This window comes from Micropterus salmoides, unplaced genomic scaffold (genome assembly GCF_014851395.1).
Source record: "Micropterus salmoides isolate LMB-PRFRI ecotype aquatic unplaced genomic scaffold, ASM1485139v1 Ms_hic_scaffold_14, whole genome shotgun sequence".
NCBI classification, from domain to species: domain Eukaryota; kingdom Metazoa; phylum Chordata; class Actinopteri; order Centrarchiformes; family Centrarchidae; genus Micropterus; species Micropterus salmoides.
Window position 1 is genome coordinate 27,379,940 of NW_024040485.1, and position 23,688 is coordinate 27,403,627.

The 23,688-nt window shown below is 39.6% G+C and overlaps 1 protein-coding gene across 3 annotated transcripts; it reads left to right on the forward strand.

Moving 5' to 3' along the window:
• Positions 1 to 596: 596 nt before the first annotated feature.
• Positions 597 to 22,520, forward strand: klhl20 (kelch-like family member 20). Of its 3 annotated transcripts, XM_038718845.1 has the most exons (15): positions 710 to 728; positions 2,281 to 2,344; positions 4,636 to 4,676; positions 4,726 to 4,893; positions 5,033 to 5,141; positions 5,734 to 5,940; positions 9,702 to 9,860; positions 10,031 to 10,125; positions 10,380 to 10,495; positions 14,445 to 14,628; positions 14,743 to 14,886; positions 15,155 to 15,288; positions 17,333 to 17,541; positions 17,716 to 17,822; positions 18,648 to 22,520. In XM_038718845.1, exons 4-15 carry the CDS (start codon positions 4,739 to 4,741, stop codon positions 18,730 to 18,732), a joined length of 1,704 nt encoding a protein of 567 aa, XP_038574773.1. In that variant the 5' UTR covers positions 710 to 728; positions 2,281 to 2,344; positions 4,636 to 4,676; positions 4,726 to 4,738; the 3' UTR covers positions 18,733 to 22,520. The 3 variants fall into 3 exon arrangements, with proteins under 3 accessions (XP_038574772.1, XP_038574773.1, XP_038574774.1); XM_038718844.1 differs by having other exon boundaries at positions 597 to 728; positions 4,636 to 4,893; XM_038718846.1 differs by lacking the exon at positions 710 to 728 and having other exon boundaries at positions 4,636 to 4,674; positions 4,724 to 4,893.
• The last annotated feature ends 1,168 nt before the right edge of the window (positions 22,521 to 23,688 follow it).

Below are 23,688 nucleotides of genomic sequence, written 5' to 3' on the forward strand. Positions count from 1 at the left end.
CTATGTTGTGTTTAGGTGTAATTTTTGATATGATTTACCGTAAATAAACAACAAAAAATCTGGACCTCACTTATTTCTAAACCCTGGTTAAGGCCCTGGCCAGAATAGTTCCCGAAGTAAGTTGTTTTTACCAGAGTTTGTAACATGGACAATCTGGATTTACAGTGATGACTGTCTCTAAAGTAGGGTTAGATTCCCTAAGTAGCTAAAGGGGGGACAGAGTTGGAGATGGGGAATCAAAGCAGTAAAATAAGCAAAGGTGGGAGACCTGACTGTTTTTATTTTCTATTCAACTTTTAAAACTTTTTTATATTTCCCTGCTGTAGTTATGTAAAGCACTTTGAATTACCTTGTTGTTGAAATGTTCTACAGGCCTAATAATTTCCTTGCCTTGCCATCTGTGGTCAACACCAAAATATTTTGTTACAGGGATCCTGAATTAAAGTTTTAAAAGGCTATAACTAATAAAAATACAGCTTTAGACTAATTTTAGGGACAAACAGGACAGGACGTAATTGAAGACTGTCCGGGACTTTTTCTGCATCTTTGCAATGACGTAATCCAATGCTTTTATTTTGAAAACCCACAGTCCGGAAGTGGCGCTTGGCGTTTGGCATGCGCATAATAACACCAAGGAAGAAGAAGCACCAGCGTTTAACCGACAGCATTAAATTGTAAACATTAGCAACCAGGGTGACTTCTCTGTGTCGTTGGGATGGAAATATAAGGTAAAACCGTCTTAAACATTTATTTTGTTGTCAGTTAATTGGCACTGTTAACAATGTAAACACATTAACTTAGTAAACGTTAGCATGAAGTTACAGTTAATAACATCCAGTCCGTGTGTTTTGACCCGCTGCTGAGAGAGACTCTCACGCGGCTCCTGAGACCCTAAACATGTTAGTGGATGTCCTCACTTGTTGTTATATTTCCTTTTTTGATTGTTTAGATTCATTTTAACGTTAAAATGTAACGCCTGTGGATTCCCTGCAACTGTGCTAGCGATAGCACATAAGTTAGCATTCCCAGACGTCCTCGGAAAATGCTCTTAACGTTAAACTCATTAACTAACGTTAGTTTACTGATTTAGTTAATTTGCTAGTTTATTGATTTAGTTCTGCGCGGATAAAATATGTCCCAGACATTCAGGCAGACATTCCGTATATTTAGCTAAGTCTGTTCTACCAGAAATAACTATCAACACTAGAATCTTAATTCTTAGCACAATGTTGGAAATTGCGATTAGCTAACTAGCTAACTGTTGTTAGCTGACTTCGCCTCGCGAAATGTGTATCTGCTGAAACTGCTTGTTAAATCTTGCGAAGAATGCAGCTTGAAACAAATAACCCTCAGCGAGCCAGCGTGTATTTACGTTATATGAAGTGATAGGACTGACATCATGTTATATATTACTGTATTTGTATTGGTATATAAAAGTAAGTGAACATCTCAGCCGCTGTCTTGGTGATCTTGTGAAACAGGATATTATAATATTCTGATAAAAAAATAGGTCTGTAATTAACCCATTTATGATTTATTCTATTCATTCTCTTAACCTCATTGAATACCCTAAGATAAAGCACACTGATAGGTTGTATGGGAATACTACTCCATAGTGTTAATAATAACAATAAAATGAATCACTGCCGTCTTATTTCAAACCTTAATGTGTAACTAGCAAACACATCAAGTTACCAGAACTATGGCCACAATTGTAAAATGTGTATTTCAGCTCAATACAATTACCTTGCAAATAAATACTACCTTTGTGGAGCTTGAAGTGTATATTGATCTTGCACATGACAAGTGTAGATTCTATATACTATATGGTCATTGTTTTACAATATGTCCAACCCCATTTACACATGTCATGGTAACAGACACGTAACTAAATAATTATGGTCTCCAAAAAACCACAGAGTTAATTAAACATTTGTTTGCAGTGTTGTGTGGTGTTTCTAATAAACTGGTGACTCAGTGTAAGCAAACACATCTTTCTGATCCCAGTCTTGCTTGGAGACATGGCTACAAATCAAAGTCGGAAGGTGGCAAGAAAGGGTTGTGCCCTCACAAGAGTATGTTGTAGCTTTTTTGTCAGCATGCTTTCGAAAAGGACACATTAAAGTAGATGCCAATGACAAAATGTAATATAGGGAAATTGTGAAAGCGGCTCTCTGGCAAACACTGCCTGCATGTACAGGCAGAAGCTAAACTTCTGTTACGTTTGTGGTGAGGACAGACTGTTCACAAAGAATCTGATTAGTTTTCTTGTCTTTGTAGGTCAATTTCAAGGTGTGAAACCGGATATTGTTTTTCAGTGCATGGACGCAAAACCAATGCGCAGGTAGGTGTGGTATTAAAGTTTGAAGGAATGTGTATATGAATCTTTCTCTGAATGAAAATGCTGTGGATATTATTTCCAGACTCTCTTCAGACTAAACTTAAACAAGAATGGCTTTTAATCAAACCTTATATTTAATGTCACTACCATGACAGGCGATGAATGTCCATGTAGGCTGAAAAAGGTTTTGTACTGAAGAAGAAAAAATGTTCAACTATTCACTATAGCAGTGAAATTGTTTCAGAATGAGTCTTACTTAGAGACCTTTTGTGAACCTCCCATGACTCGGTGGCACCCGTCCTGTTATGTCACCACATAAGCTTGTCTACAAGGCAGACAAATCCCTGCTATACACAGTTTGCCCTGGGTCAAAGACTAGTCATTGGGGGTTCTACCCAGAGTTCTCCCCGCCTCCCAGCCTCCAGAGGACTGGGTGCATCTGACCACGGCCTTTTTGCTTTGCTAAACCTTTCATTTAAGACATGTGCAGTATCTGTTCTCTCACAGGTTAATGGCCCAATGGAGAGTTGGGTGGAGGGGTGATGTTGAGCAGGAGTTCCTTTAATTCTTTTAATTGTCTGAGAAACACACATGCTGTAAATAAAATGTTGCCTTTGCAATTAGGGGACCCACCAAATGCAGGTCCACAACACAAAACAAAAAAATTGCACTTAATCGATTCTCTTGGTCAATCTGCTCTAAGGAGAATGGACAGGAACCCGAGAGAGAGATTTGTTGGAGAATTCTGTGCTGATTTAGTAAGTAGCTCACAAATATCTACCATGACAGTTTTGAATAAAGTAGCCTGACCGTTTGGAACGAGACTCCCTGTAGTTTGTATATTTAATACACTATATCCTACACATTAAGTCAGCAGGACACAGGCATGCTCCTTGCTGTGAAATTAATATGTAATGTGAATATGACTTTGCTGTGTAAAACAAAAAGAAAAGATACAGAGCACAGTAAGGGTGCTCAGGTCAGGATTTGCTGGAAGCAACGTCGACCTATACTGATCCCGTTCTATTAAGTATTCTTAACAACATTGTATATATACAGTGGGAAGCTTGTGGGCGGCTGTGGCTCAGGAGCTAGAGCGGGTCGTCCGCTAATCAGAAGGTCGGTGGTTTGATCCCTGGCTCCTCCATTCTGCAAGTGTCCTTGAGCAAGATACTGCAACCCAAATTGCTCCTGATCGTGTATGTGTGTGTGTGTCAGGCAACATATTCACATTCATAACACATTCTCTCTTTTGGAGACATCAGAATCAGAAAGAGCTTTATTGACAAGTAGTATTTTACATGGATGAGGAATTTGCTTGAAAGTAAAATAATAAAATAATACAGAAAAATAATGTGCAGAGACATAAAAAACATAGAATCTATTGTTGGTTATTGTGATCAGCTTGTTTTCCACAGAGCGCAGTGAAAAATGTTTTAAGTAACACAGTTTATTAACAATTTATTAAATATATATGTATACTGTGTGTGTGTGTGTGTGTGTGTGTGCGTGCTCCTTCTTCTTGTGTGAAATTATAATATGAAAACCAGTGGAAGACTATGAAAGTGAGGACCCTGGTGTCTTTACTTTTGTCATGGGTCTTTAAATATTGTCAAAGCTTTTTAAGACATGAACATTCAACTAACCTGTCGTCTGGTAGCGGCATGACATCGAAACTGAAAAAGTAAACTCTGTGAATGTGAAAGCAGTCAATTGCATATTTTTAGCAGGTTTTCCCACATTTCTTGGTGTGAAAAGGGTGTAATTATAACTAAGCAATGAGATTTGTCAATATTCAGATATTCAATTTGTGACATGTGCCTGCTGATCAGAGAAAGAGACTACGGCAACTTTGAATCATGTTTACAAAGAATTGAATATTGAACTTTATTTACACAGGACCATTTATATACAAAATTCAGCTTAAAGTGCTGCACAAATTGATAAGAGATGACTAGAAATATTATAAATCAAAACATTTTAAAATAAACTGTTTAAAAAGTACAATTATATAAAAAAAGAGAGCAATAATAAAAGATGTAAGTCTCTTAAAAGCAAAGAGAGCAAGAAAAGTTAATGCTTTCCTTCAGCACTTAAGTAATTTGTGGCCTATAACATGATATGCAAATATTTGCAAACACTGCATCAAAGCCCTGTTTATAAAAGCTCACATTTGTTTACAATGTTAGTGTTAAATTAACAACATGACTGCGGAGCTGAACAAGACAAGGTTTTAAGATGTGACACGTGAAAACCAAGGAAATATTAATATTTCTCATTTGGTTCACCTTTAGGGCCACCAGCGCACGCCAAGACGCCACTGGAATGGACATCACCAGCCGCTGTACTCTGGGGGACCCCAACAAGCTCCCTGAAGGGGTCCCCCAGCCTGCACGCATGCCGTATGTCTCGGACAAACACCCACGACAGACCCTGGAGGTGATCAACCTGTTGCGAAAACACCGTGAGCTTTGTGACGTGGTGCTGGTGGTGGGTGCCAAGAAGATTTATGCTCACCGTGTGATCCTGTCCGCCTGCAGCCCCTACTTCAGGTACAAAGAGACAAACACTGTGTTCAACTCACCTCTGGAGATGAATCCATTAGCTAATGAATTAACATCAAAGCGCAGGTGGAGTACTTGCAGTGCTGGCTGTAACAATAACATCTCTTTGTTCCCATGTTCTCTTCAGGGCGATGTTCACTGGAGAGCTGGCAGAGAGCAGGCAGACTGAAGTGGTTATCCGTGACATCGATGAGAGAGCCATGGAGCTGCTCATTGACTTTGCCTACACCTCACAGGTAACAACAGTGGTAGTGAACAGTGTTTCATTGATATGTGGCATTAGGGATAGGTGATTGTGTTGTTTACAGTAACATTTATGGTCATACAATGCCATGCATCACTACTGATATGCGTAACCATTAGGGTTGGGACGATGAGTGAGGGACGTGATTGTAAAACCCCGGCCCCCACAGCAAAAAATAATCTCAAATTTTCACTTTATATTTCCCTGTGAAAGCAGCTTTTAATGACCACGAACATTCTTATTATTGTTTTTAAGTATGCTTTGCACCTGCCTCGGAATTCTCTTCTCCATTTTCTCCATCAGCAGTATGTTTTATAAAGTCTCCTAAAAGACTGAGAACTAGTCTTTTTTCCGTATATTTCCACCCAAGATCCATTATCACGGCATCAAACAACTGAAACCAACATCTGCACCCTGTGTGTTCACTGCTGCTTTACCTGGTCCGTGTGTAAAATGTCTTGTAATGTAACTTAATACTCTACCAATTTTTTTTAACTGAGTGAAGTCTGCCCGAGAACACGTGCACATAAAACGACTGCTGTATATGTGAAGAGTCTCTAATGTCCTGACCTCCCTTCTCCTAGGTGACTGTAGAGGAGGGAAATGTCCAGACGCTGCTTCCCGCAGCCTGTCTTCTCCAGCTGGCTGAGATTCAGGAGGCCTGCTGCGAGTTCCTCAAGAGGCAGCTCGATCCCTCCAACTGTCTGGGCATCAGGGCCTTCGCAGACACACACTCCTGCCGCGAGCTGCTCCGCATTGCGGACAAGTTCACCCAGCACAATTTTCAGGAGGTAAGAACATCGATACATACCTGTCCACACTCCCCTACAATTCCTAAAAGTCACATGTTGCACTGAATGTTAGAAAAATGTGACAGGTGAGTTTAGATGGAAGCTGCAGAAAAAGAAACGCTCTCCACACAGGTTGTTTCTGACCATTCACATGTGTCTGTTTTTTTACACTTGATGTTTAAAGCTATCCAAGCAAACTAGACCCACATTTTTCAGTTTTAGTCACTTTTATTTGTTGATTTTGGATATAAAGAAACACAGCACACAACTATGAGTTATTACTGTATATTGGAGCTATACATTCTTTGTCTTTGGTCTTTGTCATAGTTTAAAACTCTCCTGGAAAATTAGCAATTACACAGATCCTTGCATGCAAGGTAGTAACTGTTTCTTATGGAAAGCATGTGGAACCAAGCATGTGTCTGTCATCAGCTGAAAGTCGTGTCACATGCTCAGGATGTGTTCATACAATAACAAATAAAGGTGTTTGTGTGGCGATTTAGTTTCACAGGGGATTGTAAACATAGAAACAAAGCCAGTCTGTTGATTCATGATAATAAATGTCCGTTGGAGACGTGAGGTGCGATTCATGCTAATATAGCACAGAAGATGAGGGTTTGTACCTTCACAGTACGTTGCTTTTTAGAATAAATGAATGCAGTAAAGAAAAAGGTGATGGGACACTCTTCTGTTTTAGTTTCACTTTGTATGTGAATGTGTTTATACAGACATCTTGCTTTGTGAAGTTAGTTATATGATATTAATAATGATAAGCATAAAAATATTTGAGAACCTTCAGAATCCTTCTCCAGTAATTCTTTATCCAGAGATTTTAATTTAGACGGGCATAAAAAAAAGGTTGGTTTGCAGCTTGTAAGTGAATAGAAAGGGGAAACAGGCTTCACGCTGTTGACTTGTCTGGGCTGCACAGCAACTGACACATGGGCTGTCATCTTGTCTTGCATCTGACATTGTGTCTTTGCTGCCTAAGGTGAAAATAGAGAAGTTTATGACATTTCTGACAAACTAAACATTTGTGTGAAGTGACAACCAAGTTGACTGACAGATGGATGGACAGTGAAACAGTCACATAGAATGGTCCTGTAAATGGGATTTCTTGATGCTCTTCTCTTGGCAGAATCTGTTGAGTATTCCCATTGACTGTTAACATCCATAAAACATTTATACTAATTCTATATGCTTGATTTTAAATACGCAAAGTAAGGATTTACATTTTGCATCATCTAAATTATAAGATCCAAACTGATGCAAAATAGTACATTTGTGCATATACCTTTAGATTAAACGGTTACATAATCAGTAACTCAACAAGACAATGACGTCTAGACTTCTTCTCAGGACTGTGTTGGTGTTCACAGACTGCAACTATTATCTCCCTCATCTTGCTATTTGTTTTGTGACACACATCATGGTGTGACAACGTACACCTTTTGTGAGCCTTCTTAATTAGTAACCTTTAACATAACATTGCACACTTTCCAGCATAGCTCGGCCCGACTTCAGCCTGAGAGGTCTAATAGTCCCTTTTCATGACTTGTCATAGCAATGTCATCGGCCTGGAACTGGCCGTAATGAGTTGTTTTCAATTTCAAAAGTCATGTGTGAAAATTGCAATATAAGATGTGTGATGATAGAGGAGGCAGATTGATGACTGGTTGTAAAATGCATCACCTTAGTTTCGTACTATTTTGATGATGTCTAATGATCTATGGATTTGGTGAGGTTGTTATGGCTTGTGCTAACTAACAATAAAGACGCATACTTCATTCAAAAATACATCTTTTAGTGAACTATCCCTCTTATACAACACACCACATTGGGCACGCACATAAGGACAGGAGTCTTTTGCGTTTCATAAAGTATGACTTTTTCCTGTGTTCTCTAAACGTGTGCACTCGGCAGTAACACATTCTCCAAACACTGAACTGTCACCTTGAATGATGCAGTGTTTAAGATTGTAAAGTTAGGGCACATTTGTGAAATGTGAACAGGATAGTTGGGTATGATAATTATTTGCTAATCTCAACTCCATTAATAATTCATTGATCAAGAAAAAATCTAGCTCATAACGTGAGGCTATCCGAGCTTTCAACATTAAGATGGCTTGCTAGCCCACCAGCTTACCGAGACGAGTCTTAACCTTTTGGAAACAGAAACCTATTTCCAGGAGAAATGCCTAAAATAACACCCCAAATAACTCAGTAATAACTCCTCATCCATTAGACCTAGATGCATAATTCTGGTCTCATTTGAAAGGTCGGAAACTAAGGAATATAAATCAACTGAACCTATTTATTTTTCTATTAAAGAGTAAATGGAGATGCAATAAAGGAAAATATGATATTTTCATCCTTGCCTGGTATAAAATCACCATCAAAACCATCATCCAACTGATTATAATGCAACTGAATATCTTCTAATACACATGGAATACAACTGTAAATTTGATGAAAAGAAACTAATATACAACAGTTATTAGACAATTTTTCAAAAATATACCAGGCGAATGTCCTTGTTTTGGCCATATTTACTGCTTATAGGTTCACTTTTATTGGGAGTTTTCTTCAAAACACTATTTCTGTCCATACAACCACGTTCCAAATAATTTAAAGCTTCCAAAACATTGAAATATTGATAAAACAGTGACATCAACATTCCTGTGGCCAAAAGCACTCCCATGCTTTACAAGCACACAAGTTGAGAACAGAACATCCTGTAAGTGGGTTCTTTCTCTTTGTCTTGAGCTGGACTGAAAACAGTGAAAACGGTAAAAGTCAGCCAGCAGTTGTAACTGTAAAAATAGATTTGTGTGTCTTGTTGTTATTGTTATTCAGCTAATAACTCTGTGATTTTTGTGATTTGAGTGACATGAGCTGATCAGAGCTGGAGCTGAGCTTTCTTTAGAGTGGTCGGACTGCGGTGTAGGATGCGATGAGAGATATCTGGAAGGCAATAAATGCAGCCATGTACAGTGATTAAAGAACTGTTTATGTTGTGATATAAGTTCATTTAGATGCTTGGTATTTAATGTGGTTTTCATGTGGATAAAAATGGTTGGTTTGATGTTCTGGCTGAGCCTCCTAGCTTCACAGAGGCGTGTGGCGTGCATAGGGTGACAAAATACTAGGATCGTTCATGGATTTCTCTTTTGCATTTTGCACGAAATTCGATCATCCTGCCCGGTCCGTGCTGAATTAATCATTCAGAGAGCCAAACATGCCTCCTTTTCAGATGCTCTGATGTGCTCCTGTGCCATATAAGGTCAGCTTTGCAAGTGATGCAATTCACAAGCCTTTTGGCAGAGTTAAGAGTAAAGGTTTAACACATTGGAGGTTTTTGGTTGTAAAGGTGTTGCCATTGCGATATTATCCACTCCAGTAAACGGTGTGACTATTGCCAGAAAAACGACTAAGTCAGTTATTTGTTGATACTGCGCTAACGTACTCGTGTGTGTGTGTGTGTGTGTGTGTGTGTTTCTGTACATAGACACAAAGTCATTTCTGATTTTCAAAATTCAAGATTTTGTAGTATTTGTAGTATTTTGTTGTATTTTGAAGCTCAGGATGAGCTTATTTAAAAAAAAAAAAAAAAAAAAAACTTCTCAAAGACGATATTAATAATTTTTAAATAAAAATCCCAGACAGTAACGGTATCTTAAAAGGGAAATCTGGAGTATTTAATTGTAATGTTTTCTCTTTGTGTCAGAGCTGCTGACTCACTGTTCTGCTGTTTTGTCCTAGGTAATGGAAAGTGAAGAGTTCATGCTGCTACCTGCCAACCAGTTGATTGACATCATTTCCAGCGATGAGCTCAATGTTCGAAGCGAGGAGCAGGTTTTCAACGCTGTGATGGCCTGGGTGAAATACAGCATCCAGGAACGCAGACCACAGCTACCGCAGGTTTGTGGCTGCAGAAATATCCTACCACAACAGTTAGTTGTTCTGTTACCAGTATGGTTATTAGTGTACAATCCAGCCATATACCCTCAACATTACTTCAGACTTCTGTTGTAGTTGTTCTACTGCAGAAGAACACTTCAGGACTGACATGGATTTCATGTGTTCTGTAGGTCCTGCAGCATGTGCGTCTACCACTGCTAAGCCCCAAGTTCCTAGTGGGCACCGTTGGGTCAGACCCTCTCATTAAAAGTGACGAAGAGTGCAGGTGGGTGTTGTTTGTCAACAATTTGAATGTTTTTTTGGGAAAATACTGCTGGTGCTGATCTGGATCCAGGACGATGGTGGATTTCTTTAAATTGCCAGACAACACATTTATGAAATTTTGAAGTTGAGATTGAAAAATACAGAGAGGAGAAACAGCTACCTCAATTTTATACAATGATCATTCAGTAACAATATGTCACCTTCATTTATGATTGACATTGTGTTTATCATATACTTATTTTGTTTTTGTCTTAGAGACCTGGTTGATGAGGCTAAGAATTACCTGCTGCTACCACAGGAGAGGCCGCTGATGCAGGGCCCCAGAACCCGGCCAAGGAAACCCATCCGCTGTGGAGAGGTGCTCTTTGCAGGTCAGTACCTTTTTAGGCAATACATTTACAGTGAGGAAAATAAGTATTTGAACACCCTGCTATTTTGCAAGTTCTCCCACTTAGAAATCATGGAGGGGTCTGAAATTGTCATCGTAGGTGCATGTCCACTGTGAGAGACATAATCTAAAAAAAAATAATCCAGAAATCACAATGCATGATTTTTTAACTATTTATTTGTATGATACAGCTGCAAATAAGTATTTGAACACCTGAGAAAATCAATGTTAATATTTGGTACAGTAGCCTTTGTTTGCAATTACAGAGGTCAAACGTTTCCTGTAGTTTTTCACCAGGTTTGCACACACTGCAGGAGGGATTTTGGCCCACTCCTCCACACAGATCTTCTCTAGATCAGTCAGGTTTCTGGGCTGTCTCTGAGAAACACGGAGTTTGAGCTCCCTCCAAAGATTCTCTATTGGGTTTAGGTCTGGAGACTGGCTAGGCCACGCCAGAACCTTGATATGCTTCTTACAGAGCCACTCCTTGATTATCCTGGCTGTGTGCTTCAGGCCATTGTCATGTTGGAAGACCCAGCCTCGACCCATCTTCAATGCACTAACTGAGGGAAGGAGGTTGTTCCCCAAAATCTCGCAATACATGGCCCCGGTCATCCTCTCCTTAATACAGTGCAGTCGCCCTGTCCCATGTGCAGAAAAACACCCCCAAAGCATGATGCTACCACCCCCATGCTTCACAGTAGGGGTGGTGTTCTTGGGATGGTACTCATCATCCTTCTTCCTCCAAACACGGTTAGTGGAATTATGACCAAAAAGTTCTATTTTGGTCTCATCTGACCACATGACTTTCTCCCATGACTCCTCTGGATCATCCAAATGGTCATTGGCAAACTGAAGACGGGCCTTGACATGTGCTGGTTTAAGCAGGGGAACCTTCCGTGCCATGCGTGATTTCAAACCATGACGTCTTAGTGTATTACCAACGGTAACCTTGGAAACGGTGGTCCCAGCTCTTTTCAGGTCATTGACCAGCTCCTCCCGTGTAGTTCTGGGCTGATTTCTCACCTTTCTTAGGATCATTGAGACCCCACGAGGTGAGATCTTGCATGGAGCCCCAGTCCGAGGGAGATTGACAGTCATGTTTAGCTTCTTCCATTTTCTAATGATTGCTCCAACAGTGGACCTTTTTTCACCAAGCTGCTTGGCAATTTCCCCGTAGCCCTTTCCAGCCTTGTGGAGGTGTACAATTTTGTCTCTAGTGTCTTTGGACAGCTCTTTGGTCTTGGCCATGTTAGTAGTTGGATTCTTACTGATTGTATGGGGTGGACAGGTGTCTTTATGCAGCTAACGACCTCAAACAGGTGCATCTAATTTAGGATAATAAATGGAGTGGAGGTGGACATTTTGAAGGCAGACTAACAGGTCTTTGAGAGTCAGAATTCTAGCTGATAGACAGGTGTTCAAATACTTATTTGCAGCTGTATCATACAAATAAATAGTTAAAAAATCATACATTGTGATTTCTGTATTATTATTTTTTGGATTGTCTCTCACAGTGGACATGCACCTACGATGACAATTTCAGACCCCTCCATGATTTCTAAGTGGGAGAACTTGCAAAATAACAGGGTGTTCAAATACTTATTTTCCTCACTGTATACCAGGGGCCTTTCTCAATCTATGTTTGTGTCTGTACTTGTGTTCTTGTGAAACATCATCTTTTGTGGCCCAAGTACTGTCCCAATACACAAGTTTGCATTTTGACAAGAACAGTTAAAAATCCTGGAAGTGTTCTTGACACACCCATTTTACTGAGGATGCATCGGTTGGTAACTTGTGTGAACTTGACGGCAGAGATATCCCAGCATTCAGGTCGGCACTCAAGCGAGGGGCTGAAAGAAGCTGAGAGAGAGGCCAACAACAGAACGTTTTGTACTATTTTCGTACGCTATTTCATCACTTAATCCACTTCTGAGAAGGTTTGAGGTGAGAAATCAGCTGTGTAGATGTCGAATATTGGCAGTTTTACTAAAAATGATGGCAAATCTAAAATGTGCTCAAACATTTTCGGAGTTATGACAACAACAGCAGATTAAAGACCAACAGCTGTATGATAGTTTTAACGTTCGTACCGCTATTCTGTCATTACATTGTGAGTAATTTTGTAAGATTTTAACTTAAATCAAGAGACGTCTTGATGATGTACAGAAAAATGGTGATATACAAAAAATCAGGGCTTGTGAAACTTCGGAAAAAATTATCAGAAATCGTATAAAAGGCGACTGTCTTTGCATTATTATTATTATTATTGTTATTGTTAAAGGAGACCTATTCAACTGCTTTTCCAGACCTATATTGTAGTCCTGTGACTCCTGTATGGCAGCTTTGCATGACTCAAAGTTTATATTAAATAAATAAATATTTTATTTTCTTATACTGACTCTTCGTGTAGGGCTTCATTTCAGTCTGTCTGTCTGAACAGGCGGTAGATGCTCCTGTCTCTTTATGGCCCCCCCTCTCAAAGCCCACTGTCTCATTGGCCAAGACCTGAAGCATGTTACCAGGCTAGGCTGTTGTTGCAGAACAGGCAGACTGAGCATTGCCATGCCTTAGTGTGGGAGCACATGACCCTATATGGAACACCGTCTGGCTCGGTAATACATAGAACGGAGCCCTTGGTAGAAAAAGCAGTTCAAAACAGAGCTTTCAGAACAGGAGGAAACCTGAGGTTTTTGCTCACAGTGATTTCTTATAAATGCCTCATGTTTAACATGAACATCCAACATTGTTGTAGATAAGTCATAAAATGTGGAAAAGCATAATAGGTCTCCTTTAATATTATTATTATATTAGACATTACATTGCTAGTGTACAGTAGAGTTGTGCTTTATATAATTTTTTTTTATGTGCAGATAGATCTTGGTAAGTTAAAACCTACAATAAACCTGATTCTGAGCTTTTAGTTTTGGGGAGAAAGCCTGGCTGTTGCAATGCAGGCGGCCTCTGTGCTGGACGTATTGCGCAATACCAGCAAGAATGCATGGTCTCAAACTGCCAGCAGCGTTTTGTGTGCTTGTGACATTGCAAGTTCATTCTTCCAAGAACGACTAGCAAGAACGTCCATTCTTTGCATTCTTGGTTTTGAGAAACACCCCAGGTTTTCCTTTGCATCAGATTTGTAGATGTATGTACTAGTCTAGTGTATACATGGTTCCTGCGCAGTATGAAAAAGCATGGAATTTGATTTGAGTAATTTCTAGGTTTGGATAAGAATGGGAAAAAAGACAAGAAAGTATGGAAAAATGTTTGTTTCCAGACTATTGCCCCTATTTTGTTTTCTATGTAAAATTCCAAGGGCCTTGGAAGAAGCACCAATATCCAGCAAATACTGAGTTGTCCCTAGCAATAATAATAACAGATCAAAAAATAAAATCTTAACCATGTTTGACTGTCAGTGTCTAGTTAGTGTATTTGGTACACAAACAGTAAACAGTCAGCTGAAAATAAGCGAAATAATAACAAACCAAATGGCAGAATTGTAGTCTGTCAACTACGACGGTATTAGGGCCAAAACATAATAGTAATCTGAGGCTTTGAGAATTAAATCTTTATATAGGGGAGAAAAAGTTGTAATGCTTTGAATAACTTGCTTCCAGTCATATCTGCATGTGTTAGTATTTCTCGGGAGTCTCCAGTCATTTAGACTTGTAAAAAGTTTGGACTGCAGTGTGGTGTCTTTCCTCTGACCTGTAGTTCAGAAAAAATATTTCAAAATATTTTTTTATTCTCTAAATAATAGCTTCAGAGAAATCTTGAAATTTCATTTTGAGTGGAATTCTAAAATGGAAAATGTGCAGGAGCCCTGTATGTAGACACCAATGCCAGTGCAGAGGATCATAAATGACTTAATTTAATATTGTGCACTCTCTCTCTCTCCTTTGCCTCTTCCCCCATGTCTTCTTGTCTTGTAGTTGGCGGTTGGTGCAGCGGTGACGCTATTTCCAGCGTGGAGCGTTACGATCCCCAGACCAACGAGTGGCGAATGGTGGCATCAATGAGTAAACGGCGATGTGGAGTCGGTGTCAGTGTTTTGGATGACTTGTTGTATGCGGTGGGAGGTCATGATGGCTCGTCGTACCTCAACTCTGTGGAGAGGTGTGGCAAGATAATTCACGCGTTGTCTTGAGATTTTCATGCTTTTGTCTTTCCACATTACTACAGCAAAAAGATGGAGAAGTAAAATCAAAGTTTCATTTATCTCCTGTCCAGATATGATCCAAAGACAAATCAGTGGAGCAGCGATGTGGCCCCCACGAGCACTTGTCGTACCAGTGTGGGAGTGGCTGTCCTCGGTGGTTATCTGTATGCTGTAGGGGGACAGGACGGCGTTTCCTGTCTCAACATTGTAGAAAGGTGTCTGTCAAAACTGATAAATGTTTTTATCAAAAATGATAAAATGTCCATGTAACCATCTATGCTAGTGTTGGTTTTTTGGATATGAAATTAAACCAACAGATTAAAAACTACAGCCTACAACTTGAGGTCGTACATGAGGTTGATGTGTGTCCTGTACACACACAGTGCTTCATGATGTATAACTTGCTATATTTATTCTTTAATTTGTGATGTAAGGCTATGTAATAGCACTGTCCAATAAAATGGAATCGTTCTTATGCTTTAGGTATGATCCTAAGGAGAACAAATGGACTCGTGTGGCCTCCATGAGCACCAGGCGACTGGGTGTAGCTGTGGCTGTGCTGGGGGGGTTCCTGTACGCTGTAGGAGGGTCTGATGGAACATCACCACTAAATACGGGTACGGTACTGAGTCATGTGAGGAGTACAATCTTAACTGAACCCAGAACTTCAACAAGAAGGAATCAGAGAAAAGGTATCATCATGTTCTGCTACTCTAGGAGAAGGCAGTGCAAGAGTTTTCATACAATTAAGCTTCCTTAATTCCATGTGAGATGTAATGCAGGGTGGGACCATCCATTCAAAACTGTAACACAGTGGGATTAGTTAGGAAAAAGGCAGTTTTATTGTTGGAATAGTTAATCTGGCTTAAAGTGCAGTATAAGGACACTACTAGGGATGGGTATCGCTACTCGATACCTTTATGGTATCGGCCGAAACAGCCCGAGTACAAGCGAAACGTCTCCAGTCCAACCAGTACTTTATTCGATAATTTTTGTAACCATATCGCGGCAAAAAATTAGGGAACCTGTCTTTTTTTTTTTTCTTATGTGCCTGCACCATAAACTCTATTTAAAAAATTGGTCCATGTCCAAGAGTCCATGCTGATTTTAACAGCAACTGTTGCAAGTTTATCACCACAAGCTTGGCTTTCCATTGGTTTCATCTTCTGGTATCATTTAAGACTACTCTCTACATTTTAATTTGCTATTCACAACAGCGATCAACTGATTTTACTCACGGATGCTCCAACTGCAGCTCCGGCTGCTTCAGATGTAGTGATCGGCCGGAGTCCTAGCCTCTATTTTACTCTTCTTTAGACTCTTTAGTGTAGTTTAGTGACTTGTTTAAACAGACTCCTTACTCGTTTTCTACTTCTTAGGCCCCATCCACACTACTTCGTTTTAGTTTACAAATGGAGAATTAAAACCAATATGATCTCCGTCCACACCAACGTTTTAGCTGCGCATCAGAGGTGATCCCCGTCTACATTAAACCGACACATCTAGTGCCCGTTCAGATACACTGGGCATGCGCGTGCCAGTGTAAACATAAAGCAGATGGTCTATTCCGTAGTTACAGAAGATTTGGCGAAAGAATAAAGAAATGCAGACGAAGAATCAGACCAGATTTATTTTTTTTGTATGCACCAATGACGAGCTGGGACTGTTACTGAATGTGACACGGGACTGTGGTGGCGGGAAAACGGACTGGGAGTCGTAAAGTAAACGGCGACATGCAAAGTAGCCTACAAGTGTAGGCAGATAGGCCTAAGTGTTATTTGCACGGTACAGAATATTTTAATAAAAATACCAAAACTAAAACTCTGTCAGCATCGTGTTTCTGCTTTGCATGACTTATAAGACCCAATCAGAAAGCAGAGCGTGAGCGTCTGCATCATCGTTTCTAAAGTCCTCCGTTTTGGCCCATCTTCACTTAGCCCTCTGGAGTTTCGAAACGCAGAACTGGGTCGGCAGCGTTTCGAACTTCTCCATTTTAGGTCTTCGTTTTTGCCATTTTAGCCTAGACGGGAGGTGCAAACAGCAAAAGGTCTCCATTTTAATTTGACAACACAGGAGTGTGGATGGGGCCTTACTTTCGTCTTTATTGGGGTTTGCGACTCACCACTAACAGAAAAACAAATCGCAGGTATCTTTCAATTCAGTTTATTGATCAAAAGTTAAAATAATTCTGTTTACTTTCAACAAACGTATCAAAAAATTAACTTAAATTTGTTTCCCACAACTCATTTGGTCACTAAACTATTTCCCTCCTCCTCTCTCAAATATGCCTACAAAAAAACTTGTAAGCAGTAGTCTTTCCCTGTATAATAATACCCGTGAGGGTGACCTAATTAGGATGAGGAGAATATTAACCAATATTTTTATGTAACAGTTAATTGAAAAAAAGAAAATTGATCACCTTGCTTGTCCATAACAATAAAAATACAGGGTGGCATTTAGCGCAAGGTATCGAATGAATTACTCTATTGGTATCAGTATCACTTTAAAAGTACTTGTTTTGGTACTTAGTTAGTTTAGTTATCGTAAAACAATACACGATACACACCCTAGTCAAGTAAGGTCTGGCTGTTCACTACATGTGCATTGTCAACATGTTCACTGTAATAATTTTCCTTTTTTCCTCCTTTCTCTCCTCTTCAGTGGAACGCTACAACCCTCAAGAGAACCGCTGGCACACCGTGTCTCCCATGGGAACCAGGAGGAAGCACCTTGGCTGTGCCGTCTACCAGGACATGATTTACTCTGTTGGAGGGAGAGACGACACCACAGAGCTGAGCAGTGCTGAGCGGTACAACCCCCGGACCAACCAGTGGTCTCCTGTGGTGGCCATGACGTCCAGACGGAGCGGGGTGAGTGTGCGCTCTGGGGTTTTGTTTGGTTGAAATATGAGGTTTGTTTTTGCATAGTTGTAGTTACTGCTTCAAACACATGTCAATAACTAGATAGACAGCATTTAATCTGTAAAAGGAGATCGTGGCTTTAATCTGTGTCTGAGGCTAAGATTTAATTGAGTGCTTCTGTAGGTGGGCTTGGCTGTGGTGAATGGTCAGCTGATGGCAGTTGGAGGCTTTGATGGGACAACGTATCTCAAAACTATAGAAGTGTACGACCCTGATGCCAACACATGGAGGTAAGAGCCAGTCTGTAAAAAGATGAAATTACACTACACTACCGGAGTGCGTTTGTGTACTTCACTGAAATGTAAGCAAATAAAGTAGTTTGTTAATCAACTTTTGCCCCACTTCACATATCTGTAGAACATGATAGTTTTATTATAACATAACATGACATCACATATACTGAGGAAGGCAAATTATTTAAATTAGGAAATAACCAAATTAAGTTACAAAAAATATCTTACTTAAAATACAATTATTGTTTAAATTTACTGTAAATGCTACAAACAGGGGACCTACATGTGTAATTAATATTTTGCCATGGAATCAAACAAGATATTCAGTATATCAGTATTTGTGGAGTTTCAGTAAGAACAGATATTACTGGGACACTCCAGAAAATTGTAGATGAACATCAGCTACACTGCAAGAGGACCCTGAACTCTAAATGAAAACTAGAGCTGATATAATTATTAGAACTTTGAAAATGCATTGCTTGTAAAAAGTGTTTGCTTGATACACATCCACACATGTGCACGTGATCAGGGTGATTCCACCTCCGCCTCCTGACTTCATCATATTTGATTCAAACATACAAACAAATTTAAATCCCTCCTCCCTGCCCTGGATTTACAATTTCACTCTCCTTATCCATGTTTTCTTGTCACATAAGCCCCAATAAGGTAGTCAGCGATTCATTTTTACTTGTTTTCCTCTTCTATTCTGTGCCACGTTCACATTAATGAGTACCATAACACGTACCTTTAAGCAAATGTCTACTGCACAAAAGGAAATAGGAACTTTTCCGTCCTCATCATTTAACTCTCACTACTTTCCAGGTTGTATGGAGGAATGAACTACCGTCGGCTAGGTGGAGGGGTGGGCGTCATTAAAATGACTCACTGTGAATCCCACATATGGTAACACCACCACCCCCCACCCCCACCCCCCAACACAAACACACACACACACCTCATCACATTGCAATGGATGCCTCTCTTCACCAACTCTTGTGCCTCCAAAAGAGACGCTTTTATTCATGCGAGGATGAGGACAAATGTGGGGGGGAAGATACAGAAATGAAGAAGGAAAAACTTTGAACTCTAGCTCATCCCCAGCCCCACTTTGAGGTCATTAACTACGGAATACCCTGGTTGTCTTCATTGATTGACCACAAAGTGCACTGAGAGCAGAAGTCTACCAAGTACCATTAAGCTTCTGGTCTGGAGAGGCCAGTCCTCCTCCTGGGTCCTCTCCAAGTTTTCATCCTCCAAGCCTTTCAGTCCGGGACATTTGATTCAGCGTGTGTGACAGATGAATCCAACGTGACCAAGGTTTCTGCTGGGGGAGATCAGCTTAGGTTTCTGAGGTTTAAGAAGTTCAAAAACATAACTGGAGGGCTTTTTCAGACTTTCCAACTGTGAAAGCCTCTATCACCTTTCCTTGTCTTGTGCCAGCCCCAAAAAAGTCTGCATACTGACAGTCTGTCAAAGGTAAATCCACACTCCCTCATTCTTTTTCTACTTTGTTTCAGGCTTACATCTCAGCTGTGGCTGGTACGTCTCTGGGACTCGTGTAGCATTAAACGGCAGAAAGCTGTCAGGTTTCTGAAGGCATCTATACTTTTAGGCTGGAAACCCAGAGAGGAAAAACATAACTTAATTCACCAATAACAGTCACCAGGGGATGGGTAGCATTAGAAAAGTGTGTATGAGGAAGTCCACTCAACATTTTCACACAAACTCGCTGTTGTTGAATGGGGTACTGCGGCTGCACTTTCCAGGAGGCCACTGTGGCTCTTTGTTACCATTGGTGTGATTGCAGTTCAGATGTGTCTTTAAAGGAACATACTAAATGGCCTGTTGGTCCACTTCAGTGGAAAGAACTTGGTGTCGCTGGTTTATTGCTCCAGTGCTGGATCCTGAAGGTCTCAGCATGCTTCCAACAAACTAGGTCATCCGACCACGTCTAGAGGCAGAAGAGTTTATACTAGAGTTGTATTTACAGATACAAAATTTTAAGGCCGATATTGATAATATTAATCTTACAAATGCAAAAATGGAAAGAATATCATTAGACTTACCCTTTAAAGCTAATTGTAGTAATTTTAAAGTAATCCTAAATGCTGTCAGTGTTTGAAAACAGGAGATTGGAAAATAAAATATAACATAAATATGAGATACAAGATTACTTTCCCCTTTTCTATAAAAAAAAGTGGGAAATCAATTGTTGATGTGTTGGCACTGAACACTAGCGCCAATGATCTGCTGTGAAGACAGATTGTTAGTGTTTGTGTGCATAATGCATTAGGTTAACTTCCTTTACCAAAGTTACACCAAAAGAGAAATCTGATTTTATTATATTTTATTTTTTTCCCCCCCTCCGGCCTCCTGGAAAAGATGGGCTTAAGCCCATTATGCAAGTAATAAGTTCAGTGTCGTATTAAACGTTTGATGGACTGTAAATATTTTATGTGAGAACTGAAGCAATCTTTCAGCCATCCATTGAAGATGATGATGATCACCTTGGGCTCATTGGATTTACCATAGCCCAGGCCGATGCTCAAGTTCAGTTTAGAAATGTTAATAGAAATTTTTGGACTCTCATTATCCACATGTTGGATAGGACAACATTCTCTAGCCAAAGGATGTTTCTCAATTCAGCAGTTTGGGAGCATATAAAACCTGAAGATTTCTATTTCATATTTTCCCTGATAACAAAAAAAATCAAGTATCTGTTTTCTCAATTAAATGGAGGAGAGTTAAACCTGGTTTCTGTTGGATTTCTCTTACATGTTTTATACATATAGCATCAAAGTCTGACCTCTGAACCTGCAACAAACTCGGAGAAAGTCTTCATGACAGTGGACAATGATAATTGCAGTAGCGTATATTTATCCGATTTTTGTTTTACAAGGATAGACCACATTCATATAATTCTTAACTTAAAAGTCCTGCCGTAGTAGTCAGTAACTGATGTCTTTGTTCTCACATTCATGGAGTTTTGACACACAGATCCTTTTTGTTCTGTATTCTAAGTTCCCATGTTTTTATTTTCCTGTCATGTTCAGCTCAGTGTAATAGTAACACCTGCTGGAGGACAGTTATAGTGCAGCACTGATATTGATAATGAAAACACCGACCCCTTTTGCATTTTTCTTCTTGGTTTCTGGTTGTATAACTGATCTCAGCTCAGTGTTAACAGGAGTGGAGACACAGTTTGAGTAGATGGTGGAATTGGTTCTGATGAATTTTCTTTAAATTATTGCAATGTGAGTGGAAATGTATTTTAGATTTCATTTCTTTTTTTTCTTAATTACATATTATATGGGTGCTGAACTTTCCAGATATGTAAAACAATCTAAAATCATCAAAGATCAACTTGGAAATCCGGCATTTAAGGCCTCACACTGAGAATGATGCCTTTGTGTCACACACAGTTCACTACAGTTCTGCACTTTAAATTGGGTTAGGGATTTAAATTGCGCGTGGAACAAATGCTTTGCTGTAATGGCAGCAAGAAAATGACACAAGGCTGTTGTTAATGCATTATTTCAACCACATTTTCATGAGCAAGCAGATCCTCACCTGAATATTGGTGTTAATGTTTATGAGTAGGGCAATTCTGTATTTTTGTTGGGTTTAGTTTTCTATCCTAGTGGTGCATTTCAAGCCGGAGGATCACCGTTTGTCTGATCATGTAGTTGTGCAAAAAAGCTACGTTGAAATTGAATGTTTATGTTTTGGGATATTTTTTGCACTCACACATGCTCACTCACTTGAACTGTTGAATCTGACCATTTCATGCAATTTTTCTTAAGTGCTGACATTGGAGAAAAGCTCTGTAACACACCTTGCATATTCATTGTGGCAAATGCCTAGTTTTCATTTAATAGAACCACTTTCAGTTTGTTAAACAAAAAAACGATGCAGCGTGGCCGACTGTGTATGCCTGCTTCTTGAAAACTCCCCCAAGAATATGTTGCTATTTTTCACTGCCACAGAATTACAAGGACACCCCACTCAGTTTAAGAGTCCACACATGTTATTGCTTTGGCTCAAGACAACCCCTGTTACTGTTGAATAGCTTTCCTGTGGTGAACTGTGATTTTTTTCTCAAGTCAACCTTTCAGGGTTAAAGAAAAACATCACTATTTCATCTTTGTGAAGATACTTTTTTGAGATAAACTGAGTTTTTAGATGGTTTATCTTTAAAAAGTAGAACAGTTTTCTTAACACACGAAAGCACAGGTAAGCCTTCAATTTGAAGATGCATGGTACGATGTTTGGGTTCTATGGCTTTGCTGTGAGAGCTCTTGTTTTAACTGCACTAGCCTTACTTTTCTGACCAACTCTCGCAATAGATGTTTGAGTAAACACACATTGACTGACTGGGCTGTCCTTGACTAGTAATTCTGTATTTGATTTCCCAAACTTGAGTGGAGTTTCCTGATTTTTAAATCATGTAAGCTACTAATGCATTGTGATTGTGATGAGCAGAAGTCAGCCAGCCTTCAGTCAGAAGTCTGTACTCAGAGTTATTGTTTTGAGTAGCTTCAACAGAGCACTGTGTTCAACATGTGACCCAAGCATTATTGTGGTGTTTGTTTTCATGCATCAAACAGCCATCTCTTAGCTTTGATTGCTACAGCAGCTCTGGACTCACCATGTTCATTATGACAAGTATTAAACGTTTTCCCTGGGGGAAAAAAATCCTGTCTGATTCTTTGTGAGGAATTTTGGGTACTCTCTGTAGCAAAAGGTTTTCAAAAAAAGGTACAGATGCTGCAGAATGCTAATGTAGGCTAAGTGCTGTTTATATGGTTGGTTTAAGAGGATATCCACCTTAAAGTTGAGTTTGTTTTATGTCTATGATATCACTAGGCTCCTTTTTTTTTTTTAAGTAGTAAATTTGTACCACTAAGTATTTAAGCTGCTCAGCAGAGACTTGCCTGTAATGATTATTTCACAGACAAATCCTAGAGCTGCTCCACAGTGAATAATGCTTCATCTCCTGGGAGACAAAGACAGCCACCACTGTAAATTGACTTGGACGTGAGACCGCATATGATTCACAGCAGGAAAACCCAACATTATAATACAAGTCATTTGGATGTAACATCTGAAACATAAATCCTAGGAGCCCATAACGTCAGTCATAAATCATTATCAGGGTTTTTAAAGAGCATTTATGTTGGGAATCAAGATCTAGAGAGGCTATAACTGAACAGTTAGAAAATTAAAAAAATTAAAATTAAATTGACTTAGACTTTACAGACTTAGACAGCCAGAGGAAAGATGCCCTCTGGCTGTCCACTGGTCAGTGACCTTTAACCTTCCCTTTAGGAGGGGCAGAGCAATGGCTCAGATGGTATTTATATGGATGTTACAGTAAATGCAGCTGAACGCACACTTAAATGTGTTACAAGATGGTAAAGTCCTGTTGTGTCTGTAGTGATATTACAGTTCACTGATGATCAAGTTCACATTCAAGTTTGATGAATGTCAAGGTTGCAATTTCTAGTCCTTGTTGTCAAAATAGCGATACAGATGTGTTAGTTTTTACATTTAACAAGATGTGAGGCTTATTATGCCCAATCGATGACCCATGCGTAGACCTGTATTAAACAATGGAGAAAGAAATTGAAACATTTCCTCACAATAAATTTAACATAATTGCTCTGTAATAAAACAAGTGAGTTTTCAGACTATATGCATTTAGCCTGACTATGTGGACATAAACTCTTAAGGTTTCTTTTTTGGTGTATTGAGCAGAATAAATCAACAGCAGAGGGATTTGATTTGGGTTACAGATCACTAGCTTGCTTTTTGTCTCCAAACTGCTGAAAGGCTTTTATGTCCAAATGTCAGAAGAAGAAGA

Coding starts and splice junctions, on each gene's coding strand:
- klhl20 (XM_038718844.1), top strand. CDS start 2,322: ATGGACGCAAAACCAATGCGCAG. Junction 4,894..5,032: donor GCCTGCAGCCCCTACTTCAG/GTACAAAGAGAC, acceptor TGTTCTCTTCAG/GGCGATGTTCACTGGAGAGC. Junction 14,629..14,742: donor TACCTCAACTCTGTGGAGAG/GTGTGGCAAGAT, acceptor TCTCCTGTCCAG/ATATGATCCAAAGACAAATC.